Source organism: Aethalodelphis obliquidens, unplaced genomic scaffold, assembly GCF_003676395.1.
Source record: "Aethalodelphis obliquidens isolate GAN/ISIS:26980383/991018 unplaced genomic scaffold, ASM367639v1 scaffold7, whole genome shotgun sequence".
Lineage (NCBI taxonomy): Eukaryota > Metazoa > Chordata > Mammalia > Artiodactyla > Delphinidae > Aethalodelphis > Aethalodelphis obliquidens.
Genome location: NW_020837951.1, coordinates 64,746,595 through 64,761,432, shown reverse-complemented (window position 1 = coordinate 64,761,432; position 14,838 = coordinate 64,746,595). Strand labels below are relative to the sequence as shown.

Genomic DNA, 14,838 nt, shown 5'->3' with positions numbered 1-14,838 from the left:
TCATTGGCATACATTTCAAATAGCTCTCTCAATCCTATTAAAGTATTGCAGTCCTGCTTTAAAACAGACAAGTATGAAACAACTTTGATAGATAGAGACTAAAATGGCTTATTGATTTTTTTTTAAGTCTGAAGGAAATTACCCAAAATGTGTCATTCTTTAACATTTAAAAATATGTTACATAAAAATGAGCAACTGTGATAATAAATAAAACTTAGAGGGAAAAAAAAGTTGGTTATTTCATTATTCAAGGGACACAGATACCTGTACACATCAAGGTATCACACAATTTTTAAAAACCCACGGCCACTTGTGCTGAAGCAAAATTCAACTGATAAGAAAATCCCCCTTCAAAACAATTTTAATTGTACTGTTAACTCTTCCTGCATCCTTTTTATTTCATAAAGTCATAATCCAATCTGAGCTGGTCTCCCGGCAGTAGCAGACATCATCACTGGAGAGGAGTGAGATGACGACAGGGGCGCAGGATTTATAAGTGTCTCCTTTAAGAAAGTGTAAGTTGTGTCAGGTTCAGCTTTCAATGGCAAAAGATCCCCAACGTCAATTGTGTCACGAGGAAGAGCAGCTCTTGAAGGAATGGAGAGATTTGAATGGTCTTGTGATCCTGTCTATGATATAAAAAAGAAAAGAATAATAAACATAGATTTGAAGACTCTTAAACAGACTCTGATACCATAAACAGAGAAGTGGACTAAGAATCACTGTAATATGGAATGGGGTGGAAATTGCCACTTAAATAATAGATATGATGATACATAAATATGAAATTATTTTCCAAGTTGTGATTGAACCTCATTTGTTCTATATCATAAACTTGTCAGGACATCAGGTGTTTGCCTAGACACTAAAACTTGGTATAAAACTTTTATCAAGTTATTGAATCAAAGGGTCAGTGCAATCAGGCATTTTTACCTCTGCTTCCATCCGCTGGCAAATGACAGAAACCAATGCTAATAATGTTTTCTCATTATGCTATATAATATATGCTATATAACTGGGAGATTAGACTGCTTAGAAAATGAACTATGGATCTTTATGTTTTTTAAGTTATCAGCCTGACTTATTTAATTGAACAACATAACACAAAGAAAAACAAGTTAATCCTAGTGCCCTATAGAAAACGGCACACCAACATATAAAATGCCAGTGAGATGAACTTTTTGTCTTTACCTTTAATAATACTGCCACCACCCTGTTTTAATAAAGACTGTTTCTGTTACGAGTATTTGGAAATCATATATCAAAATATGGGAGTGCAACATGAAAACAATTTGTCACATATTTTAAAACATTAGTTACCCAGAAACTACTGGAAATCAAACTTAAGAAACCCACATACTCATTAAGTACTTAAAAACAGAATATTTTGTTGAAGCTATAATTTAAGCCTTAAGTAGTACCAGTAAACAATAGTTAACCTTTAACATAAATGAAGTTTTACCAGTAAAGCAGATAGGTGTTATTTTATGGCTTTTATAGATAGTAGGAAAATAGTAGTCAATTGTATATCAGAGTTTTCCATGTTCCCAGCAAATAAATGTTGCTGAGATAAGTCTAGTCTTAAGTGTCTCCACTAAAAAACACTTTTTATACTGAAGAGTTCTTTAAAAAAACACACAAACATCTCTTATGGTTTTGACAACAAAATAGCGTGAACTCTAAGGATCTGCTTTATTATGTCATGTTACACAAAACCATTTCTACATGTGAAAACAAGAAGGAAGCTATCTCTGGCTTTAGGAACGTATTAGAAATTCAACTGTTGTATGTGTTACCATTTTTGTGGATTTTTTTTAAACTACAACTGGAGAAAAAATCAATGGCTGCATCTAACACCTAGTTCAGCAATTTTCTTTGATCTCCGTTCTTTTGATTTCTTGATACTCCACTGCAAGCCTACAGCTGACGGAAATCATCTCTTGTTCTGCTGGAAGTTAAAAAAAAAAACTCACCTAAAATGACCACTTGAATGGCTTTATGAAGAAGGAGAGGATTTAGCTTATCCTTGCAGAAGGAAAAGAACTCCTGAGGTCTTGTGTTGACCCTGATTAGAAGCACTGATGAAGTTTCACTTGCAGAACCTTAATGCTGGGTCTAAGCATATCAGTTCAGAACCAGAACAGAGGCATCTCATTACATCAGCGGCTCGAGGTGTAGATTCCTGCACTTTTCCTGCTGCTAGAACCATCTTTGGTGATTTTTTTTTTAGTTGCGTATCTGAATTAGAAGTGTTATTACTTGATTGATTTTGCTGCTGTAAAGACTACAATGCCATCTACTAACTGATTCTGCCAGACTTAGGGGTGAGAGGAATAATAGAAGAGCAGGACATGGTGGGGCAATCATACTATTTATTATGATAAAAAATATTGTCAGGCAGCCTTCAAAATTTTTTTGTTACATCTTTATAAATACTTCAAGTTCTGGTCTAAAAAAACTATATATGAAAAGAGAGGAGTGTACAGAATCAGACCAAGGAAGGTCACCTACTCTGAGAGTATTTTCTTCTTGATGCTTTAGACTAGAGAAAGGCAACTGTGCCAAACTGACCAACCATGCCTGTGTTGCAGTGTTAGATAGATGGATATATATTTTACTCAAATCTATATTCTGTACTTGAAGTTTCCTTTTCTTTTCTTATGAGTCCATCAACCTAACTCGTTACACATCCTTCAGGGAAGGTCTCTAACTGCCCATCTCCCCTTAATATGTTCAGTGGATCTTGGAACTCTACAAAGGGGCCCCTCTTTTGCCTTTCCTGATCTTACTTTTTCAAATTTTCCACCATGTTGTCTGAAAGCATTTTTTAAAATCTAATATAACATTTTTGACCAAATAACCTTGAAATGGGGTATTATTTCTCTAGTATTTCAAGTCACAGTCTCACTTTTTGCATACTGTCTTCTGACCTTATGTCCTAAACATGGGAAATAACCTTAAAAAAGAGATTTCTTTCAAGACTTGCACCCCTCAAAAGATAGCCCTTCCATCAAGTAAACAGACTTACTTTTGTGTAAATGAAAACAATTATTTTTCTGGTACTGAGGTCATTTCCTACACTTCATACACTGCTAGAAAATAACCTTTTTCATGAAATAGGATAAAATTTGATTTTAAGTCACTTAATAGCTTAAAAACAAACCAGCAAAAATTCTGGTGAAATCTTGATTTGAAAATAGGATGTTAAAATAACAAGTAAATATGAACTATTTTTCTTGTTACAAATAATATTCAGAAATATATCATAACACTTTTAATATAACATAAAGAGTAAAAGAGATTTAAATAACTTTTTATCAGAGACCATTAAAAGTTAATATTCAGGGCTTCCCTCGTGGCACAGTGGTTAAGAATCCACCTGCCAACGCAGGGAACACAGGTTCAAGCCCTGGTTCCGGAAGATCCCACATGCCGCGGAGCAACTAAGCTGTGCGCCACAACTACTGAGCCTGTGCTCCAGAGCCTGCAAGCTACAGCTACTGAAGCCCGCGCACCTAGAGCCCGTGCTCTGCAACGAGAAGCCACTGCAATGAGAAGCCTGCGCACCGCAACAAAGAGTAGCCCCCGCTCGCCGCAACTAGAGAAAGCCCACGCGCAGCAACCAAGACACAACACAGCCAAAAATAAATAAATAAAATAAATAAATTTATTTTTAAAAAAGTGAATATTCACCATCTGATGTTATATTTTAAATCTGTGGTCGTTTAAGCTACTTTTTAAACTGCTGAGGTGTTCTGGTAGTCTCTCATGTAAATCCAAATTTAAGCAATTTTTAAAAAAGAAATTAGTTACCTTAAATAAAAGCTAGGTGTCATGTGAATCTTTATGGAGGCACTTTTATTTACTCAATAAGCTGTAAATGATTCTATTTGAACTGTTACAGTCCATCAGCTAAATATATATTCACAATACAAAATGTGCCTACTAAATTTCTGCATTTCAGAAATCTTATGAAATACAGTAATTAGACATGTCCATTAACCATTTTTCAAGACTTTAATATCTTCATTTTCTAAGGGTGTTTTTTCCAACACCAAAAATAAATAAAGCATTAGTGTAATAATAAGATAATGACTCAATAAACTATCTATAAATCAAAGCCACTTTGCACACGAAGGCTTCTGAAACAATGACACTAAGCCATTTGTCTCCTGTGTAGCATTTATGATCAAGTTAAGTCTTCTAGAATCTAGTATTATAAAAAATGAGGAGTGATGTGATTTAGTAAGCCTGAAGAGTATTGCAAGGAGATTATGCCAGTCACATAGTATGATGGAAAGAGTATTAGACTAGAGATCAGAAGACTATATTTCCCCTCCCAGTTCTGCTATAATCTAGCTGGGTCACTTAGGCAAGTGGATCAGTCTTCCTAGTTCTCACTTCCCTTGCCTATAAAATGAGGAGCTAGACTCTTTCCAGCTCTGAAGTTTTACAGGTCCACCATGATTCCAACCCGTGATGACATATGATATAAGGTTAACACCTAACTTTTGTGAATAATTTAACCCAGAAATCAGAGTTCCCAAACATAATTCTTAGGATTTTGAGGGGATATGGATGGGCCGTTCTTAAGGGGAAGGAATACATACTGCACACGGTTCTTAAAAAAAGCCAAAGAGATGACAACATTAGCCACAGTTTAGATGACGTGGCTATATGCAATTAAATTCTGATACATTTTTCATTACTTCGACCTCCATGATGATGTTTTAAGCCCTGTAAATTATTGACTGATTTTAAGTAGAGTGTGCAGCTCTACATAAACTGATGAAGGAATCAAAGTACCCACAAGAGGGCCTTACAATGAGGCTCCCTCGCCATTTCTACTTTAGCTCCTAATATGTTCTTACCACTAGAGTCTTAGTACTCAGAACACAGAATACTTCGAGTTAGTTAACCAAATTTTAACTGTCTGTTTTCCAGTTCTGCTGTGCTGGCCTCACAGGATGCTGCAGTTTATGCAGACAAACCGAGTTGACAATAATTACATATACAGTCTTCTCTTGAGGAATGCTCAGTTATGTACCTGAGATATGTCTGCCTATCTATCTCTCCATCCATCCACACACACATATACATGTACCTGATAAATATATCTACACACATACACTTGCTAATATGCATATATACACCTGCTACCACGTCATTAAATATTTATTCCTCGTAGTTATCAATTCTAACTTTTAGTTACCAATGCCAAAGCTGTAGAAATATTTTATGCATTCCTCTCTCCCTAAGTTATTAAATCTTAGTACAGACCAGTCTGGCTCTTTAGCTCAGTGACAACAAGATAGGCTAGGTGGGGATATGTGAGTCAGTCGGCAGAGCAGTGTAAAGGAGTCTCCAGATAGAAGAAAACAACCTGAGAGGTCTGGGTACCTAGAGATCAAGAAGGAGGGGCAATATGGAGGTAGAAGCAAATCAGAAAAGAGAGGTAGAAGACATTGTCAACTTGATTCACACCACAACTTAGTCCTCAAGCAGACATTCAGCATTGGTTCAACAGCCAAAGCTCTTAAGACAGACTGGTTCAGTTTCAGCTTTCAACAACATGGTTAATGCAGTAGATTAATTGGATTATGGCTTCGATTCTTCAGGCTTCCTTATAGGCATGCCCTTTGCCATGTGACACTGCAGCTGTGTGCAGCCTGGTTCACAAGCGCTTTACTTCCTTGTCCAGCCTCATCTAGCATGTCCTCACTTGTACTCTGTAATCCGGTTACATGGAACTGTGAGTCAGGAAATATGATGTTCCATAGTTCACACCTGCCTCCGGTCTGTCCACTGACTGGGATACACTTCTACCCTATGTGGGGTAAATGCCTTCTCCACCTTTCAGCCTCTGTCAAGGTTCCCCTCCTTGTAAGGCCTTTCCAGATCCTTGCCCCACCCTTCCCCAACTACAGTTAGCTGCTATATTCAATCACACGTTGGCATTCCTTCATGAATATTTATTTTTCTATTTTCACTTATTTGTATACTTTTATCTCCCCAGAAAACAAGAGCACCTAGTGTAATAGAATCATGATTTTGTATTGCTAGCACTTAGCAGAGTATCTGGAAATAAGATTTCTAACTGAATGAAACCACTCATGTTATTACTTCATGGTTTTGGTTTGATATTTGGTTATTTCATGTATATACACATTGTGTCGCAATTAAAAGTAGCACAGTATAGTGGAAAGAATATGGGCTTTGAAACTGAAGAGGCCTCGGGTTCCAAACTTGAGTCTGCCATGTATTCACTATGTGATCTTAGACATGTTACTTAACCTGTGTGAGCCTGCATCCTATCCATAACATAAGAATCATCCCTCATAGAGTTGTTATAGGAATTAAATGAAATAATATACACAAAAATGCATAACATACAGTAGCTCCCTTTCACCTCTCTTTCTACTCTTCTCAAGTGATAATAAATTCCAAATTTTTAATTATAGCTAACACGTGTGAACATATATGTCAGGTACTGTGCTAGGTTTAGCTTTATAGGCCTTATCTCAATTCTCAAAGCCACTCAGTGAGAAGGTATTACTATTGCCCCATTTCACAGTCGAAGAACTAGGGCTCACAAGAGCGGAAGAAACTACTGCACGTTGCACAGACGCTTGGTCAGTGGTGAAAAGGGACATGATTCTTGATCCATGATTCTTCTCCCCTTATGCTTGGCCACTACCTTATCATGCCACCCAAAGAAGACATGGCCTCAGGCTTATTTATATCCAGAGCTGCTTCATAAAGACAGTAAGGGCTCAACAAATCTCTGTGAAACTGCAAAATAAAAGCACATACATTGTACTAGAGATTAAAAGTAGATGTTTATATTTTTGGTAATATATTTTCTCATAGTCCATTTGAATGTCCATGGTACCGGAGTAAATAAATAGATTTTATGACATTTACATAAAATAAAAGTTCTAGCACTTTCACCGAAGAAGCTTATGTGTTGTTATATTCAGAGATAAAACTCAGCACTGAAGTTTTAAATTACATTAGAACATTTAAACTTTATTTTTAAATTACTTTAAAGGTGTCTTATGCCTGACAAGATAACGATTCCCATTTTCTTCTCTTAGATGTTTAGATTTCCTGACATGATTGAGGTTGGAAAAAAGAGTCAAAGAATTTTCCCAGATGGCTTTTGTTCTTTCTTTTCCTACTTTCCTTCACACCCCTGTGCTCCCAGTCTGCTCCTTTCCTGACAATTCTGGTATACCTGACGGTAGAGAATGCCAGAAATGGACAGAAAATGCAAAAGAGACCATTTTTCCCCTGTATCTTAAGAATGTATCTTTTCAAACAAACACAGAGAGAATTTGAAATGTAAATATATCCATATACTCAAGTATACAAAAAAGGGACAAAATTGAATAAATAAAAACTTAAGCACACTATACAGAAAAATGCCATTGCAAAACTGAAATGACAAGCTGATAAAAATATACACAACACACATGATAGCCATAGAGTGACTTTCTTAATTTACAAAAGGCTCATGCAAATCAAGAAAAAGAAGAACCTAATTGGAAAATAGGCTTGGGACAGTGTATTTATTAATATTGGGTTCAGCTGTAACAGAAAACTCAAAATGTTGGTGGCTTTAATAAGATAGAAGTTTATTTCTCTCTGATATGGCTATATGAAGCTACCAGGAATCCAGACTGCTTCTCTCTTGGGCTCCACAGCCTCAGTACATAGCTTCCACCTCAGGGTCCAAAATGGTTGCTCAAGTTCCAGCCATTATATCTGCATTCTAGCCAGAAGAAAGAAGGATGGAGTAAAGGAGGAGGTATCACTTACATTTGAAAACACTTCCTAAAATCGGAGTGTTTCTGTTTACATCCCATTGGCCAGAACCTAGTCATATGGCTAACTTAGTTTCAGGAGAGTCTGAAATATGTAGCTTTCCCCCCACCCCGACCCCGAATGGCCTGGGTAATAGTCAGAGGTTTTGTTACAAAGAAAAGAGAAAAGAGATCAGGAAGCCACTGACAGCCTCCGCCTCAGATATATATTGGCTGTTTGGTGGAGGACGCAGAAATACAATAACCAATAAACATATGAAAAAGAGCTAAACCTCATTCATAATTAAAGAAATGCAACACAAAACATGACAATGAAAGCTTACTTTTCACCTATCAGATAGCCAAAAATTTAGATGTCTGATGATACCCGCTGCTAAGAGAGGGAAACAGGCAAGTTCCTACCACGCAGGCAGGGCTGTACGCTGGTGCAACCTTTCAGGAAGACAAAACTTAAATTGTACCTGCCTTGATCCAGCAATTCTACTGCTAGGCATTTTTCCTATGGCTACACTCACAAAAGCTCACCAAGATGAGCATACAGATGTATTCATCGAAGCATTTTTTAGAAAAACATTTGATAAATGAAACTAAAGTGTCCATCAACTGAGTGTTATTTAAGTGAAGTATGATACAACCAGATCATATAACAATTTTCAAAACTGATGTAAATATGTAAGTACTGATGCAGAAATATGTCCAAGTGAAAAGAGAAGGTTCAAGACAGTGTGTGTGTGTGTGTGTGTGTGTGTGTGTGTGTGTGTGTGTGTAAAGAGAAAGAACCCATTTGCATTAAAAAAAAAAATAAGTATAGGGAATTCCCTGGCAGTCCAGTGGTTAGGACTCCGTGCTTCCACTGCAGGGGGCCTGGGTTCAATCCCTGATCTGGGAACTAGGATTCCATTAGCTGTGTGGAGTGACAAAGAAAAAAAAAAGGTATAAACACATACATGCATACACATATCTTTTTTTCTTTCTGGAAAAGGAATCACAAGAAAACTGTTAATTATTTTTAGAAAAAGGGAATAAATTCGAGCGTGCATTATGAGGAAAAAGCCTTGAAAGCCCAAAATTTTCTTTCCATGTTTTTTATCTTTCAAACTACTGAATCATGAACAAAGGCCATGAACTGGCGATTCAGAGAGGTCAAAATACAGCTGATTAACAAATAAATGGGAAAAATGGTAACCGCCAACAGTAATCAAAACTGTAAAGGAAAATGAGATGTTTATTGCCAATCAAAATTCGATTTAAAAAATTATGATACTAAATGTTAATGAAGGCATTATAAAACAGGCATTCATAAATTGCTAGTGATTGTATAAATTGATAGAACCATTTGGACTATAACTTGGCAACTGTCTTGAAATAGTTAATATCATTTGACCCAACAATTCCATTTATGATTAGTTTACTAATATTAATAGCAGACCAAAATTGGAAATAATCCCATATTCAACAACAGAAGTACATTTAAGTAAGCTATAGCCACTTGATGGAGTATTATATGGCTGTAAAATTTATAGTTATAAACGGTTGGATAACGTGGACAAATGCTTAAGCTTGACCACGGGTCAGAAGCCTTTTTCTGTAAAGGATCAGATAAGTATTTTATGCTTTGCAAGCCATATGCTCTCTGTTGCAAGTACTAAACTCTGCTGTTGTAGCCCCAAAGCAACTATAGACAATATATGCAAATGAATTAGTCTGGCCATGTTCCAATAAAAGTGCATTTATGAATGCTGAAATTTGAATTTAACATATTTTTCACATCATGAGATATTAATCTTCTTTTGATTCATTTTTCAAACATTTAAAAATGAAAAAACTGTTCTTACTTCTCAGGCTATACAAGAACAGGTGGAAGTACATTTGGTCCACAGGCTGTGCTTTGCCCATCCCCGAGCAAGACTATATGAGTGAAAAGGAAACGTGCAAAATCACATATGATACTTTTGTGAGGTACTGACATTGTAGGAATTTTTTTCCCTAAACTTCTGTATTTTCCAATTATCTACAACAAGCATGCCTTACTTTCGTAACTAAAAACCCTTCATTAAAAAAGACTAAAATTTTGTATACACTGAAACCCATATTTTAGTATAGTTAGGACTCTGAACTGTGTGGTCAAAATGAAATGTAATTGGTTTGTTAAAGGTCTCAGAGGGGAGGTTTTGAACCAAGTGTTTTGCAAGTTTTGAAAATCGGATTTTAATTTAGCTGAGAACACTCTGTTATTTCAACATTTTCAGTTATCTAACTCATATCCACAACCTGACATTAAGTCTACACATACACAAATAATTTGATGAAATAACTTGTACCTCTACTCTGCACAAACGCAGCTCTTTATGTAGAGTGGCTACTTAACAACTTGTGTGCCTTCATTTTACTCCAAATAGCACTTCCAGCTGCCAAACTACAACTTCTGTGGTCAAAATGTACACGTCACACTCTCTCTGGGAACTATTAGGCAAAAGTTTGCTGACCACTTTTTCATTACTGAAGAATTTCCTCTTAAAGTTATAAGCCCTTTTTATCCAATGTCAAAAATTAGTAATAATCTGGAAGCTATAAACTTAGACCTTTTAGCAGCATGTTTTTCTCTGAGTGGAATTACTGACCATGCATGCACTCAGGTAAAGGGGGCAGAAGGAAGGAAAAATCATCTAAAATTTAAAGGTGTTTGAAAGATGATTTTCCTAAATCTTATAACATTGTATCTGTCAGTCACATATTTCAACAAATTAGCAATAAATTCACATTTTAAAAGTTGAAACCCATTTTTTTCCATGCTCCTCCTTTCCACTGCTGGTTTAAACCATGTTCCCTCATTACTCCACTATATCACACCTAGAATCCCCAGCAATTCTTCACGAGATGTTGCAAACAGTCTTGATTCCCCCACTGGCCACCAAGGGATCAGTCCTATATTCTCCAGGGCTGTTGACCCTCTGACGAGTGCCACAGCTGGGCCTTTCTGGAGGGACTGGTTATATTCAGTTGAAAGAATGTGGCCTCTCTATTTCTCAGTGAGAGAGGGGCACTTCAGAAGTAAGACAAATCATGTGATCTGGAGTTCACATGTATGGAATGCCTTCAAATCACAACAAGCACTGGGGAGTATGTTCCAAAACAAACCACTTAGCTGGCAATGACATTTCCTTTACATGACAGACAGGAATGTTATTTCTGATAGAACCAGGCCATTTCCAGCAGTCTCAAACCGAACCCATCTCTAGCGAGAACATCTTATTGAATTGTGAGAATAATGCAGCAACCACAAAATTCCAAAATAATATAGCTATAGGTTACATCTCAAGAATCTGTTCCCTACATGACCAATTCCATATGATAGACTTTCCCCATGGTTGCATAAGGCATAAAGCATACCTAAACCCACACTCACCATTAGTATCCTAAATTAGCTCTATTCATTAAGAATGAAATCAAATAATTAACTACAAGTGCCTACAAGGACACTGTTCTTGGTACTGGGACAGCAGTGAATTACACACCAAAAAAATTCTCTGCCCTTAGAGAGTTCACCCTGTCCTTAACTACCTGTGTCCTGAGCCAGTTCTCCTTCATTTGTAATTTTCTCAATGCTCTAAAACCACACAACTGCTGTTTTCCTAGTGTTACGTTTTGATGCACAATGGCACTGAGAGTTTGCCAGACGCATTGTTCCATGGACACAAATAAGGTCCCAGTAATGAGTCATATTTCCCTGGTTCTTCCCTGACCTGCTTACACATGACCTCAACCTCCCCGTCAAGAGTTGCTGGGTGCCTGCAATCCCTCCATCAGGCTCTGCCTCCAACATATTAGAGGGGCTCACAGTGCCATACGGGTGACACCTCTACACAGCACTGGCCCTACACCCACCCTTCCCTCTCTGTCATCTGAAAACTGTGGCAACTCTGACTGGAACCCAGTGTCTCACACTGTCCGTCGTAAAACATTTCTTTCAGCTTCCACCTGTAGGCATCTATTTCCAGATGTCAGTCCCTAGGCCTGCACGGAGGAGAAGCACTAAGACGTTCACTCCATTTCCATCGCCATCTCTGGGTACCTGCCCACAAAACCTCTGCTAGTCCTTCAACTGTCACCAAAGCCCTCGCTCACATTAACTCCCGAAGAGCCTGCACACCATTTTTTCACAAGGGTCTTGACTTTGAAACGCAGCTCAGGTTCAGGGTAGGGTATCCACAAGACAGTCATTTTGACATAGGTTTCAAAGCTCTTTACTAAAATTTTTCATCAGTTATTTAAGTGCCTTGTCACTTTCTCTAGCCTATAAATGCACTTTTAATTTTTGTAAACAAGTCATCCCTTCAGGCTTATCTCTATCTCCTACTTCATGTCTGCGTTATTGTAATACATGCTTATTATTTGAGAATATTCAAAGTTGCTCTTGAAGACGAGAAAAAATAGGATAGATGTTAACTCATAATAAGTGTTAAGCACAGAGAATGAATCAGCCGGTAGTGTCAGGCAGAGGCAGAACCCACACGATAGGAAGAGATTGTAAATTAGTACCCTGTAGGACAGGCTACTAACAGATAGAAAGGGAAGGAAAGAGGGAGAGATGGGTCACCTCCAGGCTAACGTCATCCTCAAACTGCCCCCAGAACTGCAGATAAAACCCAAAGCTGTCCAGCTACCTAAGTGGCAAGCTACAGCGATTGGCCAGGAGTATTTGTCAAGGCAAGTGTGGATAAGTGGTCCCAGGCACCTTCAGTCCCCCAATCCCCGTTTCTCAAACCTCCACCCTGGTCCTCATAACCTCACAAAGAATGGAGAAGGCTAATGTGGCCGAGAGAGAGGTCATATGAACACCATAAAAGCAAGGCATCAGAGAGTATGGTCCATCTCCCTGCTGGCTGCCTACCTTCCACTTCTTACTGCGTGTTTCATCGACAGATTGAAACCATGTGATCTGAGGATCCTAATTCCATCTGTGAGACCTCCTGCTCTGTGACCTCTGGGATAACCTGCTTGGTAGAGTACTCAGTGGCTACCATTGCATTAAGGCAATTTCTCCTAAGACACCTTTGCCCCCCAGTACTAATCAAAACACTGATCCTGAAGAAAGCCCTGCCTTCTCCTATCTCAGAGACTTTGCTTCACACTGCTTTTTCTAGTTAAAAGGAGACTTCTTCGTCAGGCTTTGACAGTTTTCACAGCTCACCTCAGGTATCACCTTGCCCTCAAACTCCCCCTGCCTTCTAACCCCCCACATTTGGGTTACGTGCCCCTTCTTTGCACTATGGAAACATCCCACACATACTGCTTTTATAATAGCACAGTGTCACAATCTGCTGTTTGCTTAACTTGTGGTGTTTAACACAGTAGCCACTGGCAACATGTAATTGTTTAATTTTAAATTACTTTAATTTAATGTAAAATTAAAAATTAGAGCTCCTCAGTCACACTAGCTGCCCTCCACGTGCTCAAAAGCCATGTCTCCACCATCACAGTAAGTCCTAATGGTCAGTGCTGCCTTGGAGTGTCCCTTCCTTGGAGGCATAGGCTAGTTTGTTTGTTTGTTTGTTTGTGTATTATCAGTGGCTTGACTAGTGACCGGCACATCACAGGCACGCCGTATGTTTGCTTATTGTTCACCAAATGGACTGCTTCTAATTCCAAAGAAAGCCAACAGGAGGGCATGTTTTGATATAAAACTTTTCTCTCTCTGAAAAATATTTTTACTTCACAAAGTTTAATTTTCATTCTTTAATTCTAACTTTCTCTGATTTCTCCTTTCTAAAGTGTCTAAAGTTTCAGAAGGAACCTCACTGCTCCTTTCTGTGTTTATCTTTCCCAACTTTCTGGTGAGTGTCATTATGGCATTTCACCTTAGGCCGCTCTGAAAATGAAGGAAAGAAGCCTGGGACAAAAAGACAAGAGGACAAGTTACCTTGGCAAGTGTCCATTCACAAGACACCCAGGCCAGAATTCTAGCTCTCTTGAGCTAGGTTTTCTATATCAGAGAAAAATGCATTGCTTATCCTCTTGCTTTAATTTTCAATTTTTATACTCTCTTGAGAAAAAGATTCTATTATCAGCTAACTTTGGAGGCAATCTAATTGTTTGATGTAAACCTTCAAAGTTTCCTTTGAGTTGAATGTCTATCTGCTTGGGCAGAAAAGGGGAAAAGAGGGAATTTACATTCACTTTGCTAAACATTAGCATCTTTTGTTCAATCATTTGAATGCAGGACAGTTCCGGGAAACAGCTTAGAGAACAAGAGTTGACACATACAGTGGAAAATCTTTTAAGGTGCTTGGATGCAATGAGGGAGAAAGTGAGACGGAACCGTATTTCAGCTCCCTAACTGTGCTGCAGTCTGCGGGAACTTTGTGACAGGTCTCTGTCTCTCAGCTACACTTGACTGGCTCTTGCTGACATTCAGCTGTCAGACAGCAACCCTCTACCAGGCCCCTAACATGCTCCACAGCTTCACCCAATTAGCTCGCTTTCACTTGACATGGCAGCAAAAAGCTTCATAATAGGTGGTCAAGGTGCACAGTGTCTGCCTGCCCTCGCGCTGCTCACATACAGCAAGATGGTTAACTACTTTCTTCTTGCTCGTGAGCTCAGAACTAGGAGGACTACAGTTTAGTCATTCCATCTATTGAATTGGACGGGAATCTAGGAAATATTACAGTGATGCACTAAGCTGCTCAAAAACAGGCCTCTAGATGACTAAAGTTAAATTTCAAATCAGTTCCTTAGGCCCTTCTGAGAGGAAGATATGATTTGTAGGTTATCGAAACTTAATTTCAACTAGCCATCAATTTACGGTTGTTTTTCCACTATATCACAAATAATAGGATTGTATAAAGATGACCTGGGATAGAAAAAGCATTTGACAGGTAAGAGCAGAAAGGTCTAGGCACAATTCAGGAGTATGGAATTTAGCCTTTGCTCGAAAAATATACTTTCTTGACAAACTCAACAATTTTTCTATAAATTTTTGTCATGCTACTTAGCCTTTCCGATGAAATAC

At 38.1% G+C, this 14,838-nt stretch overlaps 1 protein-coding gene across 1 annotated transcript in view; it reads right to left on the bottom strand.

Moving 5' to 3' along the window:
* Window positions 1-229: 229 nt before the first annotated feature.
* CCDC171 (coiled-coil domain containing 171) overlaps window positions 230-14,838 on the bottom strand; it is a 356,794-nt gene continuing 342,185 nt past the window's right edge. The window contains exon 28 of the mRNA XM_027105900.1: window positions 230-629. Coding sequence (XP_026961701.1) covers window positions 408-629 — 222 coding nt within the window. The 3' untranslated portion in view covers window positions 230-407. The remainder of the gene's footprint in view (window positions 630-14,838) is intronic.